The sequence below is a fragment of the Oryzias latipes genome, chromosome 8 (genome assembly GCF_053564925.1).
Source record: "Oryzias latipes strain Hd-rR chromosome 8, Olatipes_Hd-rR_3.1".
Classification (NCBI taxonomy): Eukaryota; Metazoa; Chordata; class Actinopteri; order Beloniformes; family Adrianichthyidae; genus Oryzias; species Oryzias latipes.
Window position 1 is genome coordinate 23393210 of NC_136244.1, and position 15549 is coordinate 23408758.

General features: G+C 40.0%; 1 protein-coding gene across 5 annotated transcripts in view; it reads right to left on the bottom strand.

The window, feature by feature from the left end:
- Nucleotides 1–15549, bottom strand: part of asic2 (acid-sensing (proton-gated) ion channel 2) — a 320413-nt gene that overhangs the window by 119860 nt on the left and 185004 nt on the right. The window contains exon 1 of one of the 5 annotated variants that reach the window (XM_004071255.5): nt 666–2703. The exons of 3 other annotated variants lie outside the window; for them this stretch is intronic. In XM_004071255.5, coding sequence (XP_004071303.2) covers nt 666–1358 — 693 coding nt within the window. In that variant the 5' untranslated portion in view covers nt 1359–2703. Of the gene's footprint in view, nt 1–665; nt 2704–15549 lie in introns of those variants that run through there. One more of the 5 variants, XM_078950985.1, reaches the window with a different exon arrangement.

The window sequence follows — 15549 nt, forward strand, 5'->3', positions numbered from 1 at the left end:
TGTGCTGCAGGGACACTCATTTCACAGTCAATGACCTACTTTTAATGTAATGTGTGAACCGTATCCGCGATATAAAAGTCAAACATCTGTGGTACATGCCTGAAAACTAAATTAGACATACGTAGACATACGTAGAACGGTCGTGAAAAGCCCAAATTTGTGTATGCAGATCGCAAAAATCCCACACAATTGCGTAAGACTTAAATAATTATTGTGCAAGAACTTCATATAATATGCATAAACTGCGTAATTCTCAACAGACCAAAAATTTTGAACAGCTCAAAACCGAATTCACATAAAGACTTGTCGGTCGAAATCCTGGATGGACATCTGCGCACGTCGACAAATGAGGAACACAAGAAACACTTATAACCTACGTATATCACGTATGTGTCACGAAATACCAAAATTGAATATGTGGAAGATGCACAAAATGTGCGTAATGGCTGTGTGACACTGACAAAAAGTACATAAGGTTTGATGCCAAAATGCTCCCATGAAGGATAGCGGAACTGTTTCCTGCGTGTTGCTGTTTTAGATTAGACTAAAACAAAATTGACAATACAATGGTGTGAAGAACTAGACAGGGATTTTGGGCAGCTTCACTAGAATTTGAGGAATTTCTCATGAAAGTGAGAAAAAACAATAACAGAATATTGACTTACAGAAGAGAAGTTGTGAGCGCCGCAGGGTTCTCCTCTGTACTTGCAGGAGAGCAGCATGTCATCCAGTTGGTGGCTCAGCCTGTCCATAAACTCCAGGTTGGTGCCCTCAAAGTTTCTTGGAGGAAGGAACAGTCTAAAGTCAGACAGTTTTTGGAACCAGGCCCGACGGTCTTCCTGTAGCAAGTCCAAAACCATGGGCCTCATTGTCCGGTTGGCCAGCAGCAGGCCGAGCCAGTGTCCAGCAAAATACAGGTCACTCTTGGTGAGTTTGTACAAGCGGATCGGGTTGTTGTTGCAGATTGTGACTGCGGGGAAGGCCAACTCTTTGGCCCATTCGGTGTGGACACGTGTGTATGTGGGGAAGGAGAGCCAGTGGAGAAGACGGTTGGAGGACCAGGACAAAAGCAAACCCAGGGAGGTGCAGAGGGCCAGCAGCCAGAAGGCCCTGCGGCCCACAGAGCCGCCGGGCACACAAATGTGCCGCAGGCCATGAAGGCGTGTCCTTGACAGCAGGGTGGGTGTGACCTGAGCCAAAGATGGCTTTGTGCGACGCTTCTGACGGCTCTTTCTGATCATGGCCGGGGATGCCCTTCGGATGCAGCCCCCCTCCAGGGCCATAGCTGCCCACAGCACTCCTACAGCTGCAGGAGAGGCTTCATTTCCCAGCCAGAACTCAGGGGCCGGGGCCCACATGTAGCTCCAGAAATCTACTGATAGAATCCACGCATGGACATGTGCTTGACTTGAGAACCGCTGTTAGCCCCTGTGATGGTAACCACAGCACTGTCTGCAAAAACACACGTGTGTGGAAGTTCTCCTCATCTAAAGGGGTGTGTGTTGGAAGCAGGTGATCTCTCTCTGTGGCACAGATCCAATCCTCACATGAAAAAGGGAAAAAGTCACGCAGATGAAGGGAGTCAAAGCCATGTGCCTTTTAGATGAGAGAATCCAGTATTTGTGGCAGTTAGCGTGACAGCAACAAGAAAAGATGAGGCAAAGAGGTGATGAGGGAGGAAGAGGATACCACAGAATACCAAACACAGACGATTAAGCAAAGAGGAAATCAAGGAGAGAAGGCGGGATGATTAAATTAATGAAATGACAACAGGGGAGACGGGTTGCTGTGTGTTAAAGAGGAGCCTGCGCTGTACCAGCGTTTTGGTTTCTCCTCGTCTGAGTTGCGTCTTTTTCAGCTTCACAGGCTTCACAAACATCAATGAGCCGGCTGCAGTCAGTTCTTCATCACTAGTGAGAAGCAGCCTCAATGCATTTTTTTCTAACTCTTGTTAGACTTTGAACTTCATCGTCACTGATCGGCTCCTGGTCTCTCCAGTGTTGGTGGATGACCACAGGGCAGCAGCTTCATCTTGTAGCAGATCTGATTCGCAGCAACAAACCCAGTCAGAAACACACCACAGTGCAGTTTCACAGGGGGAGCAAGGCACTCACGCACACTCGCCGACATGCACAGCGGTTTCCAGACCAGAGCTTATCTGTTCTGTCTCTCTCTGATCTTCATCACTCTACATCACCCCCCTCTTTTGACCGCCGTCTGTTATTCTGTCTTCCTCTTGACTTTTCCTCCCAGACTCAAAAACAGTATCTCTCATCTCAGGATTACTCTTATGTCCCTGCTTTTCTGTCTAAAAATACTCACTCCAAATCAAACCCATCGCCTTGCATTACGCTCCTCCTCTTCTCGCTTTAGTTGAGCTTAGGTTTTGTTGCCCCCTCCCCGGCTTCCTCTCCTTCTCCTCTCCTTTTCCACTTTGTGTGCGCTCTCTCTTGCTTTTCTCCCGTCAGTAAAGGCTTGTTGGAGCGCTCTCCTCTTCCTCCTCCCATATCCTCTGCTGCTTCATCCAGCTTTCTCCGTCTCCCCGCTCTGAATGACTTCTCTCTCCTCTGTGATTGCTCTGTTTATCCTGCCCCCCTCTCTCTTGCATTTTTCGGTGGTTTTCAGTCAGCTTGTGCCCCCATTGCGTCTCTTGTGCTCCTCCTGCACCGCAGCTCTTTCCACGCAGCCGGTGAGCCTGTTTCTGATGAGAGCGCCCGTCTCTCTCCGTGTTAACTCGCGCAGTGCTTCGCCCCCCTCTGTTTGTCTGCTGCTGCTGCTGCTGCTGCTGAGCAGTGTCTGTTCAAACAGCATCTCACAGAATCCTCTTTGCATTCAGGTGAGGTCTTTTTACGCAAAAAATGAAGACGCAAGAAGTTTTCTTTTCACCACTAAAACTGTTTTTCCCTTCTATTAAAACACCTTTATTACCTGTAAACCTAATGGCACATTTAAAGTCTGAACACCCAAATCACATAAACATCAGTAATAAAAAATTGGAGAAGGGTAAAAAAAACAAACCAAATGTTTTTCTCTGATCTCAATTCTATGGGATCAAACCAGGATCGGCTTAAAGTAAACCAGAGTGTAAATTTTCAAAACAAAACTGATAATTAAAAACTTTTAAAACCTGAAGGTTCACATTGTAAACTTGAAATGAATATCAAAAATGTGAAAAAAAAAACTGTAAATGTAAAACTTCTTGTAGTTTCCATAAGCTATGTACCTACTAGTATTACTTAATGAAAAAGGATTTTTAGCTGTTGGTTTGTATTTTCAACTTTCAACTTTCTTTCCCGCACTTTGCTTCAGTCCTCAGTTCCCAGTTTCAGTGGCTTCCAGGACACGATTGACATGGGACGATGAAGGTGTGTCACGTTGCCTTTTTGTAAATTAAGGTTTCAAATTTATATATTTTTTCAATGTTAAATATTTTTTGTCAAATAGTCAATATTTTTTTTTCACGTTGAATTTTTTTCCAATTTACAAATGAACGTTTCTGTTTTACTTTTTTTATTTACAGTTTTACTTTGAATTTCCAGTAAAAAAAATAATGATAATAATATTGATAATAATTTTCTAAGATTTTCTAAGATGTTTCACACAAAAAATATTTAAAATAAAATCATAAAATAAAACATGTAAAGAAACTTTCACACAATTTAGATTTTTTAGAAGCAACTCGAAAAATTCAAAACATTTCAAAAGAGACATTTTCTCTTCAAAAGTTGTAACAAGAGCTTTTTAAGTAAAAATGGTTTTTAAACTGCAAAAACTGGTTCTTAAGAAAGTGTATGTTACGGGGAAAAATGTCCTAGTTTGCAAGAAAAATAATGTTATTAAGAATGTTTTTTAATAAAAAAAAAAATTTTTTAAGAAAACAAGTCTTAGTGACTAAATTTTTTTCCTAGATTTCGAATTTTTGGTAAGACCAATTTTTTTACTCGATTGGCAGATTCTCTTTCTTTTTTTATTGCATATTTAAAGAAAATCTTCCAATGGGCTACAAATGTTTGATTCATTCTTAAAGGGGCTGTTTTTGCAGTGAAATGAAGCTTGTCTTGAGCCAAATTACATGCATTAGGACCTTTAAACCCAGTCTCTCAAGCTTTTTTCTCTTCAGATTTAGTGGAATTTTGCTGTCTACTGTGATGCGTCAGCCTCTAAAGTTGTATAAAGTTTCTGTCCTGCAATTTTGCCCTATCACACCTGTACACGATGAGGTTGCCTGGTGTTTTTCTGCAAGTATAACAAAATAAAACTGAACTACGACGGTGAATTTAGCTGGAAACAGAACAGGTTGATGGTTGATGTTTATTATTATTATTTTAAAGAGCCTGTGCACAACAAATGTCATGAACGAGACTTGATAGAAAAAAATAAATAAATAAATAAAGGAAAATGACCCACAGTTCCTCTGTAATTTTTAAATGTTGATTTGAAAGAAAAAAAAAAAAATTAGAATGACAGTGGTTAAGAACCCACTACTGAACAAGAGTCCATTTTTGCAGCATGTCCCTTGTGGCTGTTAAACCACCACCCACACACTGAACCATATCCTTTTGTCTGCTTCCTCATGCAAGATATTTTTAGAAGCATCTCTTACTGCTTTAATAGAGGACAGATTGGCAAATTCCACATGAGCCAACAAGCAATATCTGTCAAATTAAATAGCCTTCATCTGCACGTGTAAATAAGAAAGCTTCAGAGCTAAGTCTGCAAAGTGCAGCCTAAGTGCTCTTTGTTCACTCAATGCTTGATGTGTAGTTTTGTAAAATTCAAGCTCCCTCCCATCAGTATTCCACATTCCTCAACCGCTAAAAGAGGACGTGTGTGGTACGGCTTTTTTTCTTTTAATATTTTAGATTAAATCTCAATTAAAATCGAATTATTTAACTTCTTAATTAAAGTTCTCCGGGATGCTTTCTCAAAAGAAGATTATGATGATTCTATATATATATTTATATAAAATCTCACTTTGTGTGGACTTTAAAGTGTAATCAGAAGAGTTCTGTTGATGTTCTTCTGCAAATTAAAACAGAGGGAGCTGAAGGCTGAATCTGCTGCAAGATAAGCCAGACCTGCAGGCTTGACATTATTTTTAACATGGACTCACATAGCCTTTAAAGCTTCTGGATGGGAGTTCTGCAATGTTACCTAAAAAAAACCTCCCTGTGATCGCACCATTGATGGGAATAAATGAAAAGACATTTTGGAGTCATGAAACCCACACATGAGTTCAAAGAATCCTTTCACAAAGCCCTCATGTCATAAGTAATTCCCATAAACACCAAAATGGCATTCGTTATCGCATGTTTGTAAAGAAAATCGATTAAAGTCCCATTCTGATCATCTTCTGATCTATTTTTAAAAGTGTTTGCAGTATTTTTTTTTATGATGATTAAGCTGTCTTTACCAAACCAAAAAAAATCTGGTGTAATTTTCAAGGACATAGTTTCTGCAGAGCAGCAGTAGTTCATTAGACATTCGTCTATGGGTTGTAGGCAAGGATGGTGGCAAGGAGCAACCTTGCACCCTTTCTCCTCCCCAGTTAATGTTCTACCTAAAAAATGAGCTCCTTTTAAAAAAATCCTTTTTTTCATCTGCTTTAAACATTGAAATCCTCAGAACTGCAATTTTGAGATTAATTTTTATTTATGCATTTCTTCCACCATCAGAAAAATCCCACAAGAAAATTTTAAAAACACCAAAAACCCCTTTTTCATTGGAGTGGGTTTTTAAAAAGGCAGGTCATCTCAGACCGGCGTGAGAAAATACAATTTATCTGATGCTTCCTACATAAAAAAAAAATGCTAAATGTGGAATAGAAACATAAATTGAAATGTTTTATGCATGGAAACACACTTTTACCAGCAGCTTCTGTGCTACAGAGAAGCAGGACATATACAGAAGCATTAACATGCTCATGCAGCACAGCTGGATTCAGAGGCAGCCTTCCAGAGCCTGGATCTACAGGCTGAATAATTAGCTCGGAGACATAAAGAGAGCTCCTCCATCCAGCCAGCATTAAGAACACCTCAAAGGCTTAACGTTTTCATTCTGCAGCTCAAAGCAGAGGGGAAATCATAGATCAATTAGGCATACAGCCAGTTCAAGCTTCAGATACAATTACACAGCAGCCAGCAGCCGCAAAGACACTTCCTTTAGGTTTTTGGATTGGAAAAAGGTTCGACCTACAGAAAACAGTTCACAGATTTGTTAAAAAGTAAGTGTATTTGATGGGAACTTTACAGAAGATCTGGGGTTAAAAACTCCCAGCGAATGACGATGAACCTGCAGAACTGCTGCCTGACATGAGGAAGGTGCAGAGTTAGATGATTAATAAGGATACACGCTTTGCTCTGGCCTTTCCTGCAAACGTTCAGGTGAACTTGTGTCAGTGGCAAGCAGATGAAAAATGAGCAAGGTGAATAAAAACAGTGTATCTTGTGGCAGCGTGCCATTAATCAAACTCCATCCTGATTTAAAATGGCAGTGATGGCAGGCAAAGAATCAATGGCTTTTCTCTGCTTTATGAGTTTTGTAAACTGAACGCAGCAACACTCAGGGGAAAAGGACTCACTCCTCCATCGTACAGTAGTTAGCCCCCCCATCTTCATCCACAACCAAAATAAATGCAGTGCAGCCAGACAGGAGCACCTGATTAATAAAAGATTTATGGGATGTGCTACGTAATCATCAGACACTGAGGATGAGATGGTTTCTGTCATGGATGCACATAAAATGTTCTCCTTGTCCATCATCATGAAGTTGCTGCTGCAGATAACTGCATGCTGAGCTTAGAGTGCGTTTTATTTTTAATTTTTTTTGCCAGGAATGCTGCTACAAAATTGACCACAGGTGCATTTATCAAAAACATCTCCAGAATCTGACACAGGCAGAAAATAGTGCAGTGCTCATCAGCACTGCTTAATTTTCTGCTCAATATTTAGCCTCTAAGAGACCATGATTTTATATTAAAGCAAAATGTCTTTGGAGCTGATGCAGGCAAATCTGTCCTGCTGCACTTAGCTGATGGTTGCAACTGCTCTGAGTATCAATATGTGTCACACAGAGACTTTATCTTTATTAAATCTCTACTAGACACTGATCTATTGCAGGCCTTACAGAGTCTGATTGTATTATAAATTTACTGACAAGCAATATGAATTTCTGTTGGCAATCCTTTACTGTTTGCCTCAACTTCAAACAGTTCGTGACATCTCCCACGGCTTAGCTACAACAAATTCACAAAGGCAACAGAATCTGCCACTTCTGCTCAGCACAGCGTTCCTCCAGATGGTGTGGTTCTGAATGGCCCGCCTCACACGGAGACTAAGTAGATTCGTGTGGAGTCGGGTTTACATGCAGACAGCTGTTAGATTTGTTCGACATTGCAGGACAAAACTCAAAAGAGATGAGAAGAAAATGCTTTTGCAGGTAAAACAAAATATTTGACTTCAATGGAGGAGCTCAGATGCCATCAGGCAGAGAGGGGGGGTGTTCTTCACTGCGTTGAGGAAAAACAGCAGGAAACGGTCGTATGCAGTCTGAAAGCATGCTCTTTTAAGTGGCTCGTTTGAAAAACAACAGTAGCTAGTTCCATAGATCATCTCAGCAACTTACACATGGTCACTATGCAACAACAGATACGTGAACCCTTAAAAATTAATGATTTGGCCACTGGGGACGTTACTTAGCTCATTTCTTTCCACTCAAAGTAGAAGAACAAACATTAAATACATCTCAGCTGGACAAAGAGAAGAAATGGCTTGTTCAGTTAAAAAAAAGGCCATTGGATCACCTGAAGTAAAATGATGTACTGAGTGCAGAAAAGTCAATGCTGTTCAGCTCTGTTTTAATGAAAAAGAGTTCACCAGAAGGCAAAGCAAATGGCTTTTTGATCAATCTAAGTTGCCTTCAAGCCAGTGGATGAGCTGAGCTCTCCCTGGTTGCTGTGAAGAGTTAAATTGTGGGCCCTGTTCCTCCTCCTCCTCTGCACACAAAGGAGAAGGTGGACTTGAAAGTAAATTCTCCGTAGATTCTAATTCCCTTGCAATGGTATAAATGAGCTAAATTTGGGGTTTCTTGGTCTTGAACTCATTCGCCAACATGGTTTATTAATGTCTTGATCACAAGTGCCTAATGTTTGTATAAGGGTTGTGTGCGGGCAAAAAATGGGTTAACTCTGTAAAGGGCAAACCGGTGGCCCCCCAGGAAATTTTAAGATCGTAGACCACCCACGAGACAAAATGTACGGCCACATTTTTTCCTATGGCCATGCTGTGAGTGACAGGTCGTAGCAAACACTTAAACAGCACGTAAAGCTACGCAAGGATAAGGTAGGTTTCATGCAGACCTGAGCACAGCGCAAGGGGCCAGCTGGTGCTGTTCAAGTGATTTGTGCAAGCTCTTTGCTTGCAGCCTGACTGTTGATGAGAAAATCTTAGACAATCTGACAGAGTGTAGTTCTGAGGGCACCACTCAGGTGTGCTACGGGCATTTACGTATCACATGCACACCCCATACATTTGCAAGTGGTCAGTAAAGGACCAGTACTTGCACCTCACTAAGGGGGCCAGCACAGCATTCCCTGTACGCCATAAGTGCACAAAACTTACATCATCCTAACCAAAACTTCACAACATATTTACCACACCCAAGAGAAGGGTGCAGTCCATTTTCATGACGTCCCTTAAGGTGGACGCACGAGCCACGAGGAGGGAACTGCAAAATACTCCTGGGTTCCCTTTAAGATGTGGATGCTCCTCTTTATGACCCTCCACGGGCCCGGACAACCCAAACACCCTTAGCACCAGTCCTGGGGGGTATTGTTATACAAATACTCATTTTTATAACAATAAAAAGAACAAAACTACATGTACATAGTACATAAATAGATTTAGGAATTTTCCAAGATTATCATTACAGCAATGATCAGTAGAGGTGGTATATAAACTCATCACCCTCTCCCTTCCTCTCACTCATGGTGCAAAGGCTTAAGCATAGTAGGACAAAATAACTCGGCAAAACACAGTAAAACAGCTAAACAACTAAACTCACTTGGTCAAAAACACACACTTAAACCCAAATCCGTCCAGACAGGCAAAGGGAATGGTATCCCACAATCCCTTGCGGTGCCGCTCTAACAGCAGCACCAAAGTTACACCTACTTAATTGAATTAATTTGAATGAAAGTAAAATAACTGTCTGAAAACTACGTGTCATTTTTAAGCTGACTTAAAAAAAAAAAGATTTATCTTAACTGAAGCAAATAATTAAGTTAGATCAAAGTAAAAAGTTTATTTTTCCAACATCCATATGTGGTCTTTTCACCCTCTCACGGTGGAAAGAGTATCATCTGAGCTTCTTCATCCACTAAATCATCTTCAAATGGACACGCCATGCTGCTTCACCTCTCTGAAAACAAACTAACCTTCAACTAAACCTGCTCCGGACCAGGTTATGTTCAGAGCACGAGTTGCTATGGCAACTTGACATACCCTGAAACTTACCTCCATTTCTTGAACCGAAAGCTGAGGTTATCAACTTCCTTAGCCTCAAACTTACCATGGGAGCTAGCATAACCTGCTTTCTGGAATACCCCCCTGCACTACCATACATGTGCATGTGACTCCATGATACACTGAAGGGGTGACATGCATCACCATGCTTGCATGGATGGTCCAGATGCCCCAACACAAGTAAGAGTAAATATTAGACATCCAAAAGACTTGTCCTCTTTCGAAAGTGTTGTAATTTTAACTTTTTCCTGCTGAATCTCAGTTTAATATTAGATAATAATATGTGTTCAGATTATAAGAAAAACATAATTGCTGCACATAATTGATTCACATTTTCCTCTGCTTCTCAATATTTCCCTGCTGTACACATCTATCTGTGGTTTTGGATCCTTTTTTTGTAATGTTGTAATTTATTTTATCCAGTAGTTTGTCCCGGGGTTTCCATGGTAACAACAGCGCCAGTCTGACCTGCAGAAACGGGTGTGGTGACACTGGACTAACAAAAAGCCCCTGCCGTCCTGCTTTTTTAAGCCAATGTTCATGTGTTTACCAAGAATCCAATCTAACTGGATTTCAAATGAACCCGTCCCGATCTACAGTATGCTTCCCAATAACAGAGGGGAGCGGATAAAGAAAATCTGCGGGTGGGAACGGAGCGCCCAGAGTTGAAACTGCCTCAACAGTTGCAGCTAATGATGCCATTAGTGCTTCGGAGCAGCACAATCAATCAGAGAAGTGATTAGCATGGGCATGTAGAGGGAGAAGGACCATTAGTCAGATGTGCTGTGCATAACCTTCAGGACTCTGTGTGTTAAGAAGCGGCCGGTCGGTGGGGAAAACATACACATGGCTATTAAAATGATGCCTAAAACATCATCATCATGCATGGATGAAAGTCTTCAATGTATGTATTTAAATTACACTGAAATTCAGGTGAAAACATGTTAGGGTTTTCTGGCCAAGTAACTTCAACTTTCTTTCCTGCAGCACATAAATTGATTGTTTTCTCCAAGTAGACGCCAGCGGAAGCTTTCTGCTGCATTTTAATGGAAAATGGAAACTAGTTCAGTAAGAGGATTTGATGGTGCAGCGGCAAAACTTAGCTGACTCGAAGCCAGGCCAGATGATAGAGCTGAGATGAAGCAAAGAGGCTGCTGTTGTAAGTGTAGCAGAGCTTATCCAGCTGTGATTATCCTCATTTCTTTTCCAGTTGATTATGAGGATTTTTACACCACAAAATAATGACAGGAGCAAAACGTTATTTGTGTTTATAGCAAAGCATCCAAGTTAAGAGGATGTGGCAGACACATATGACTATAATACTCATTATAGACCCGCATGGATAAAAAATTGTGTTTTGGGCGTTTTAAACTTCTGTTTGTGGCAATTTTCTGATAATAGAGGACTTAAGTGTTACCTCACTATATTGCTAATTCATCTTTAATGGTCTCATTGTTCCACAGATTTTTTTCAGGGCAATCTGCATCCTGATTACATATGGACCTTGTTGATCAATCTCCTCCGTGCCATGTCTCCTCTACAGAATGCGTTCAGATCTTCAATCATGATCAGATCCTTGTTTTCATACTATGTTATTGGACTTATTGTCCTATGAGGGTTTGAACTGAAAATGTTCATGTCTATCTGAGAAAAGTGTATAAGGTGTGTAGTTAGGGTTTTAACAGCCTTAAAACATCTATGATCCTACTTCAAGGATTTCACCTATCGTGGGACCAGAAAGCTGCACACATAGCCACGCTCAGCAACCATTTGGTGATTTAACCCCCAACCCAACTTCTTAATGTAGGGAGGCATTGGGTCCCATTTTTACAGTCTTTGATATGATTTGACCTCATGGCCTTTTAGTCTCAGGGTGGACACTCTACCACATGGCACAACCCCCGCAATAAACAAGGTAACAAAAGCAAGATTAAGCTCAAAACTGCATTTCTGTTTGTTTTTTTGTTTTTTAATTCAGATTGTGAATCAGGAGTAGACAAAAAAAAAAACGCAGTTGGAAATTTGGGAGCTTCTTTGTGACAAAAAATACCCTGGACGGCCAACAACTCCCTGCTCCGCTCCATTCTGCATCCACTTGCGGATGACTAGATCCATGTTGGTCTTTGTTTTCCTCATCTGAGCTGGCATCTGGCTCCAAACTGTACGGCTGGATAGCTCCAATATTGCTTGCCATGTTTTTACACCAGTAATGTTAGATTGGGAGTGAAAGGGGCTGTAAGATAGCTAGAGAGTGTATAAACACCTTTCAGTTATGGGTGACGAGAAGAGGAGTGGGTTTTGCTCAACACCACTGCTCCTGTCTACAACTGGAAGGCAAGATTGTGATGAACTCCTCCTGTTATGTTCTAGAAAATTACAGTTTTTTTATTATATTTTAGCAAAAAGGGGCAAAATTATTATTTAAAAAAACACTGGGAACACTTTTACAATAGATCAAAAGGTGATCAGAGAAGGACTTTAAGATTTTTTGATTTAATTTATTTTATTTTATTTTATTTTATTTTATTTTATTTTATTTTATTTTATTTTATTTTATTTTATTTTATTTTATTTTAATTATGCATAAGGACTAAAAATTGAAAAGATGTCAGCAGCAGCAGAACCAGAAAGAACAATGTCAATTTAAAAACCAGACTTTAAGACAAAGCTTAGGTGGTCCTAAGACATAACAATAAGATATGTTTTTTATTTATCACAAAGATGTATGCATAAGCATCCCAAACAATTGCCCTCAAGAAAATAAAAATCCCTTTGGAAACAGTGATCCTCTTGTAAATTTGTCAGAGTTTGCAAAATTCCAGTAAAATACTTCTGCTTCCCATCCCATGGCTTATCAAGCAGCAGGAAGTCGCAGCAGAAGAAACATTCAGATTCACAGAGCTCAGCAGTAGCAGCAGCACTGCAGCTGTAGGTGGAGATCATTTATGAACTTTGTCAACATCATTAAACCAAAAAACCCTCAGAAACTTTGCACTCTCACGTTCTTATTAAATTAACATGATGGTAAAGACAGAGAGGATCGGCTCGTTTTTTTTATGTCTCACCTAAATGAGCAAAATTTGGCATCTCCACATTTGATAAAAGCTCAATCCTGTAGAATCTCTCTGTGTTTGAGGAGTGGCTGCATCTTTGAGAGACAGAGGAGAAAAATGATGAAGCGTCTGGCTTGCATTTCATGGGAGGCTGGTGCCCAACTGTTACCACATGGAAATGTTGACCCTTCTAGGAATCGGATTTTAGCGGGGTGCTGGAAGAAGACAGCCCTCATGCAGAAATCTAAATGCTCCCATGAAAAAAAGATGAGCTCAAGTTCTTCTGGTTTAAAGTGACAGAAGCAGATTTAAATTTTACTCTTATTTTTGGGGATTCATAACTGTAGAATTCTTTAAACCAATCACAGATATACAGTAGAGCAAAAAAGTATGTCAGTCAGAAATTCTGCAAGTTATTCTACTTAAAAAGATGAGTTTGTTCCGTAATGTTTTTCAAAAATGCACTTCAGCCGCGAATTGAAGAATCAGGGTTTAGTATTTATTCAATAACAACAGTTCACCTCTATATTTTGCAACATATCCCTGGTTGGCAAAGACAGGGATCAAAGGTTTCCTGTTATTTTGGTCCATTCTCCCATGCAGATCTCCTCAAGAGCTGTGATGTTTGGGGCATTTGCTGACCAACAGATACTTTTAATTCCCTCCACAGATCCTCTTAAGCAGTGGTTCCCCAACTTATTCAGAACTGGTTTGATGCCAGAAAATATTTTTACGGAGCGGCATGTACGAGGCTGAAGTGGGCGACTGATGCAGTCGTTGCCTAAAGTTTTCCTTAACTTTTGATGGTAAGGTTTATCTTCAACCTCTTTAAAATATCTGCTTAAACTTTTTTTGTGCGATTTTATGTGAATTTTAGATTTTATATTTTACCTCAACCCATAATTGTCAAAGCAAAAGCTAAGAAATTGGACTTCAGTCTCTTCTGACTATTAAGATGGGACAAATAAATACAGAAAAAAAAATAAAACTCATCACTAAAAATCACTAAAACTGGTATTTTCTAAGTATAATAATAAACATAAATCCAACGTTTGAGCAACTTTATTAGCAGCAACCTCATAACATTAGACAGACGGTTGCTAATTATTATCCATTATTTTATGGTGTATTGGAACAAATGTCACACTGAATTCATTTTTGGAGTAAAGACTCCTGGTTTTTGTCTGCTAAATGCAGTTTTCTTTTATTGTCAAGTTGAAGGCTCTTCCATTTCCTCACTGGCTCTTTTCTGCCAAGACAAACTTTCCAAATATGTCTTTTATTTGTTAACTTTAATAGCTTTCTGGTTTCAACTTAGCAGCCGGTGCAGCCGCCTTAAGAAAGATGGTTGATGTATTTTCGACATGTGACCGAGCGACCTGACATGCGTCAAGATTGAAGACATGGTGGAGAGAAACCAGTAGACTTCCTAAAGAAAAATGTATGCCACGTTTTTTCCCTGTGGCCCAAACCAACTGTCCCATAGACCGGTACCAGTTTGCGTCTCGAAGATTGCGGATCTCTTCTCTATTGACTTGAGGTCCATTGACGGCCTTGCACATTTGCCACATTTCATGTTCTCACTGATTGAATTTCTGTCCAAAATCTCTCATACATGCATTCATCCTTTCCTTGTTACGGATCACTTGTCCTGTTCCCTTTGCAGAATAGCAGCGCACAATTATGATGCTTCCACCCCCATGCTTCACAGTGGTCATGATGTTTTTGATGATAGAGAATTCTCCCTTCTAAAAAAGCAGTGAATAGCTCAGGAAAAAATCTAACCAGTCCACCCAATGGAAAAAAAAAGTTTAAAATCAATTTTTCGGGGATTCCAATATTTATTACGACAACCCACAATTATTGTTTCAACTTCCAGATCTTTCCGATTGAATCAATGCCTTTCAGCTCCTCCCCTGCCTGTTGAGACCAATTTGTCAAAAGTGAGGCCAAAAAAAAGTGTTGCCATCCCCCAACATCAAAAAACGTGTTCGCAGCTCTGCTGTGAGATTTCTGAAGAGAAAAAAAAGATATCTAACTTTCAAAGACGTTGCTTTTCCTTGCAACAGCTCACAGACAAAGACTAGAGTGACTGCTGAAGGTGTTTTACAAAAAGCATTGCTTTATTATTAGGATAAAAACATGTTTCTACTCTGATGGAATCATTTCAGAGATATCTCTGTTGAGACTATAGAAAGAGAACGCAAGTGAAGAGGAACACAGAGTGAAGAGAACTTTTTAAAGTCACAGCTGTAACAGGAAGTCCTGACAAAATTTAAGCTAAAGATGACATGACTCAGATGCAACTTAAACTGTTTTTAGTCCCAAATCCCTGAACTGAGATTTAAATTAAATCAAATACACATCCTCTGAATTTCATGCAAAACCTTTGTTTCTCAGAAAAGATACCAAAAATCATCATCAGTCTGTAGTTACTGAGGTTAAACTGTTGTTTATTCCCTAAAAACACGCATCTTATAGCAATTTGTCCACGAAAAGGTAAACGTCCTCCATTGATGAACCTTGATGAACAGCTCAGTATTTGTGCAGCTTCAATTTAGAACTTTTTAAAACTGTTTTTGTCAAATGTACTTAAAGTAAAAAGCAAAGTAGTTAAACCTATTTTAACTTTATTTATTTTTTCTTTTTAAGACTAAAATGTACAGATTCCTAAAAGAGATGACAGATGGTTCAAAAGATGGGTCAAAGAAGCAAAACATGTTATTAACCCTTCTGTCAATTTATGTCCTACTATGCTGCCCTTTTATTAGTTCCAAAGAAGACCAAAACTCCAGCGTGACCACACCCACTGACCCTGGGATGGGGCTTTGGGGAATACAAGGGCAGAGGGATTCCTCTTCTTTGTTACCCTTTAATGATTCATCCATTTGAATTAATGTGGATGACCCACCTGAAGGATATAAAAAATGTAGGCTGGACTCTCCACCATAGTCTGATAAAGCCACTTGGATGAT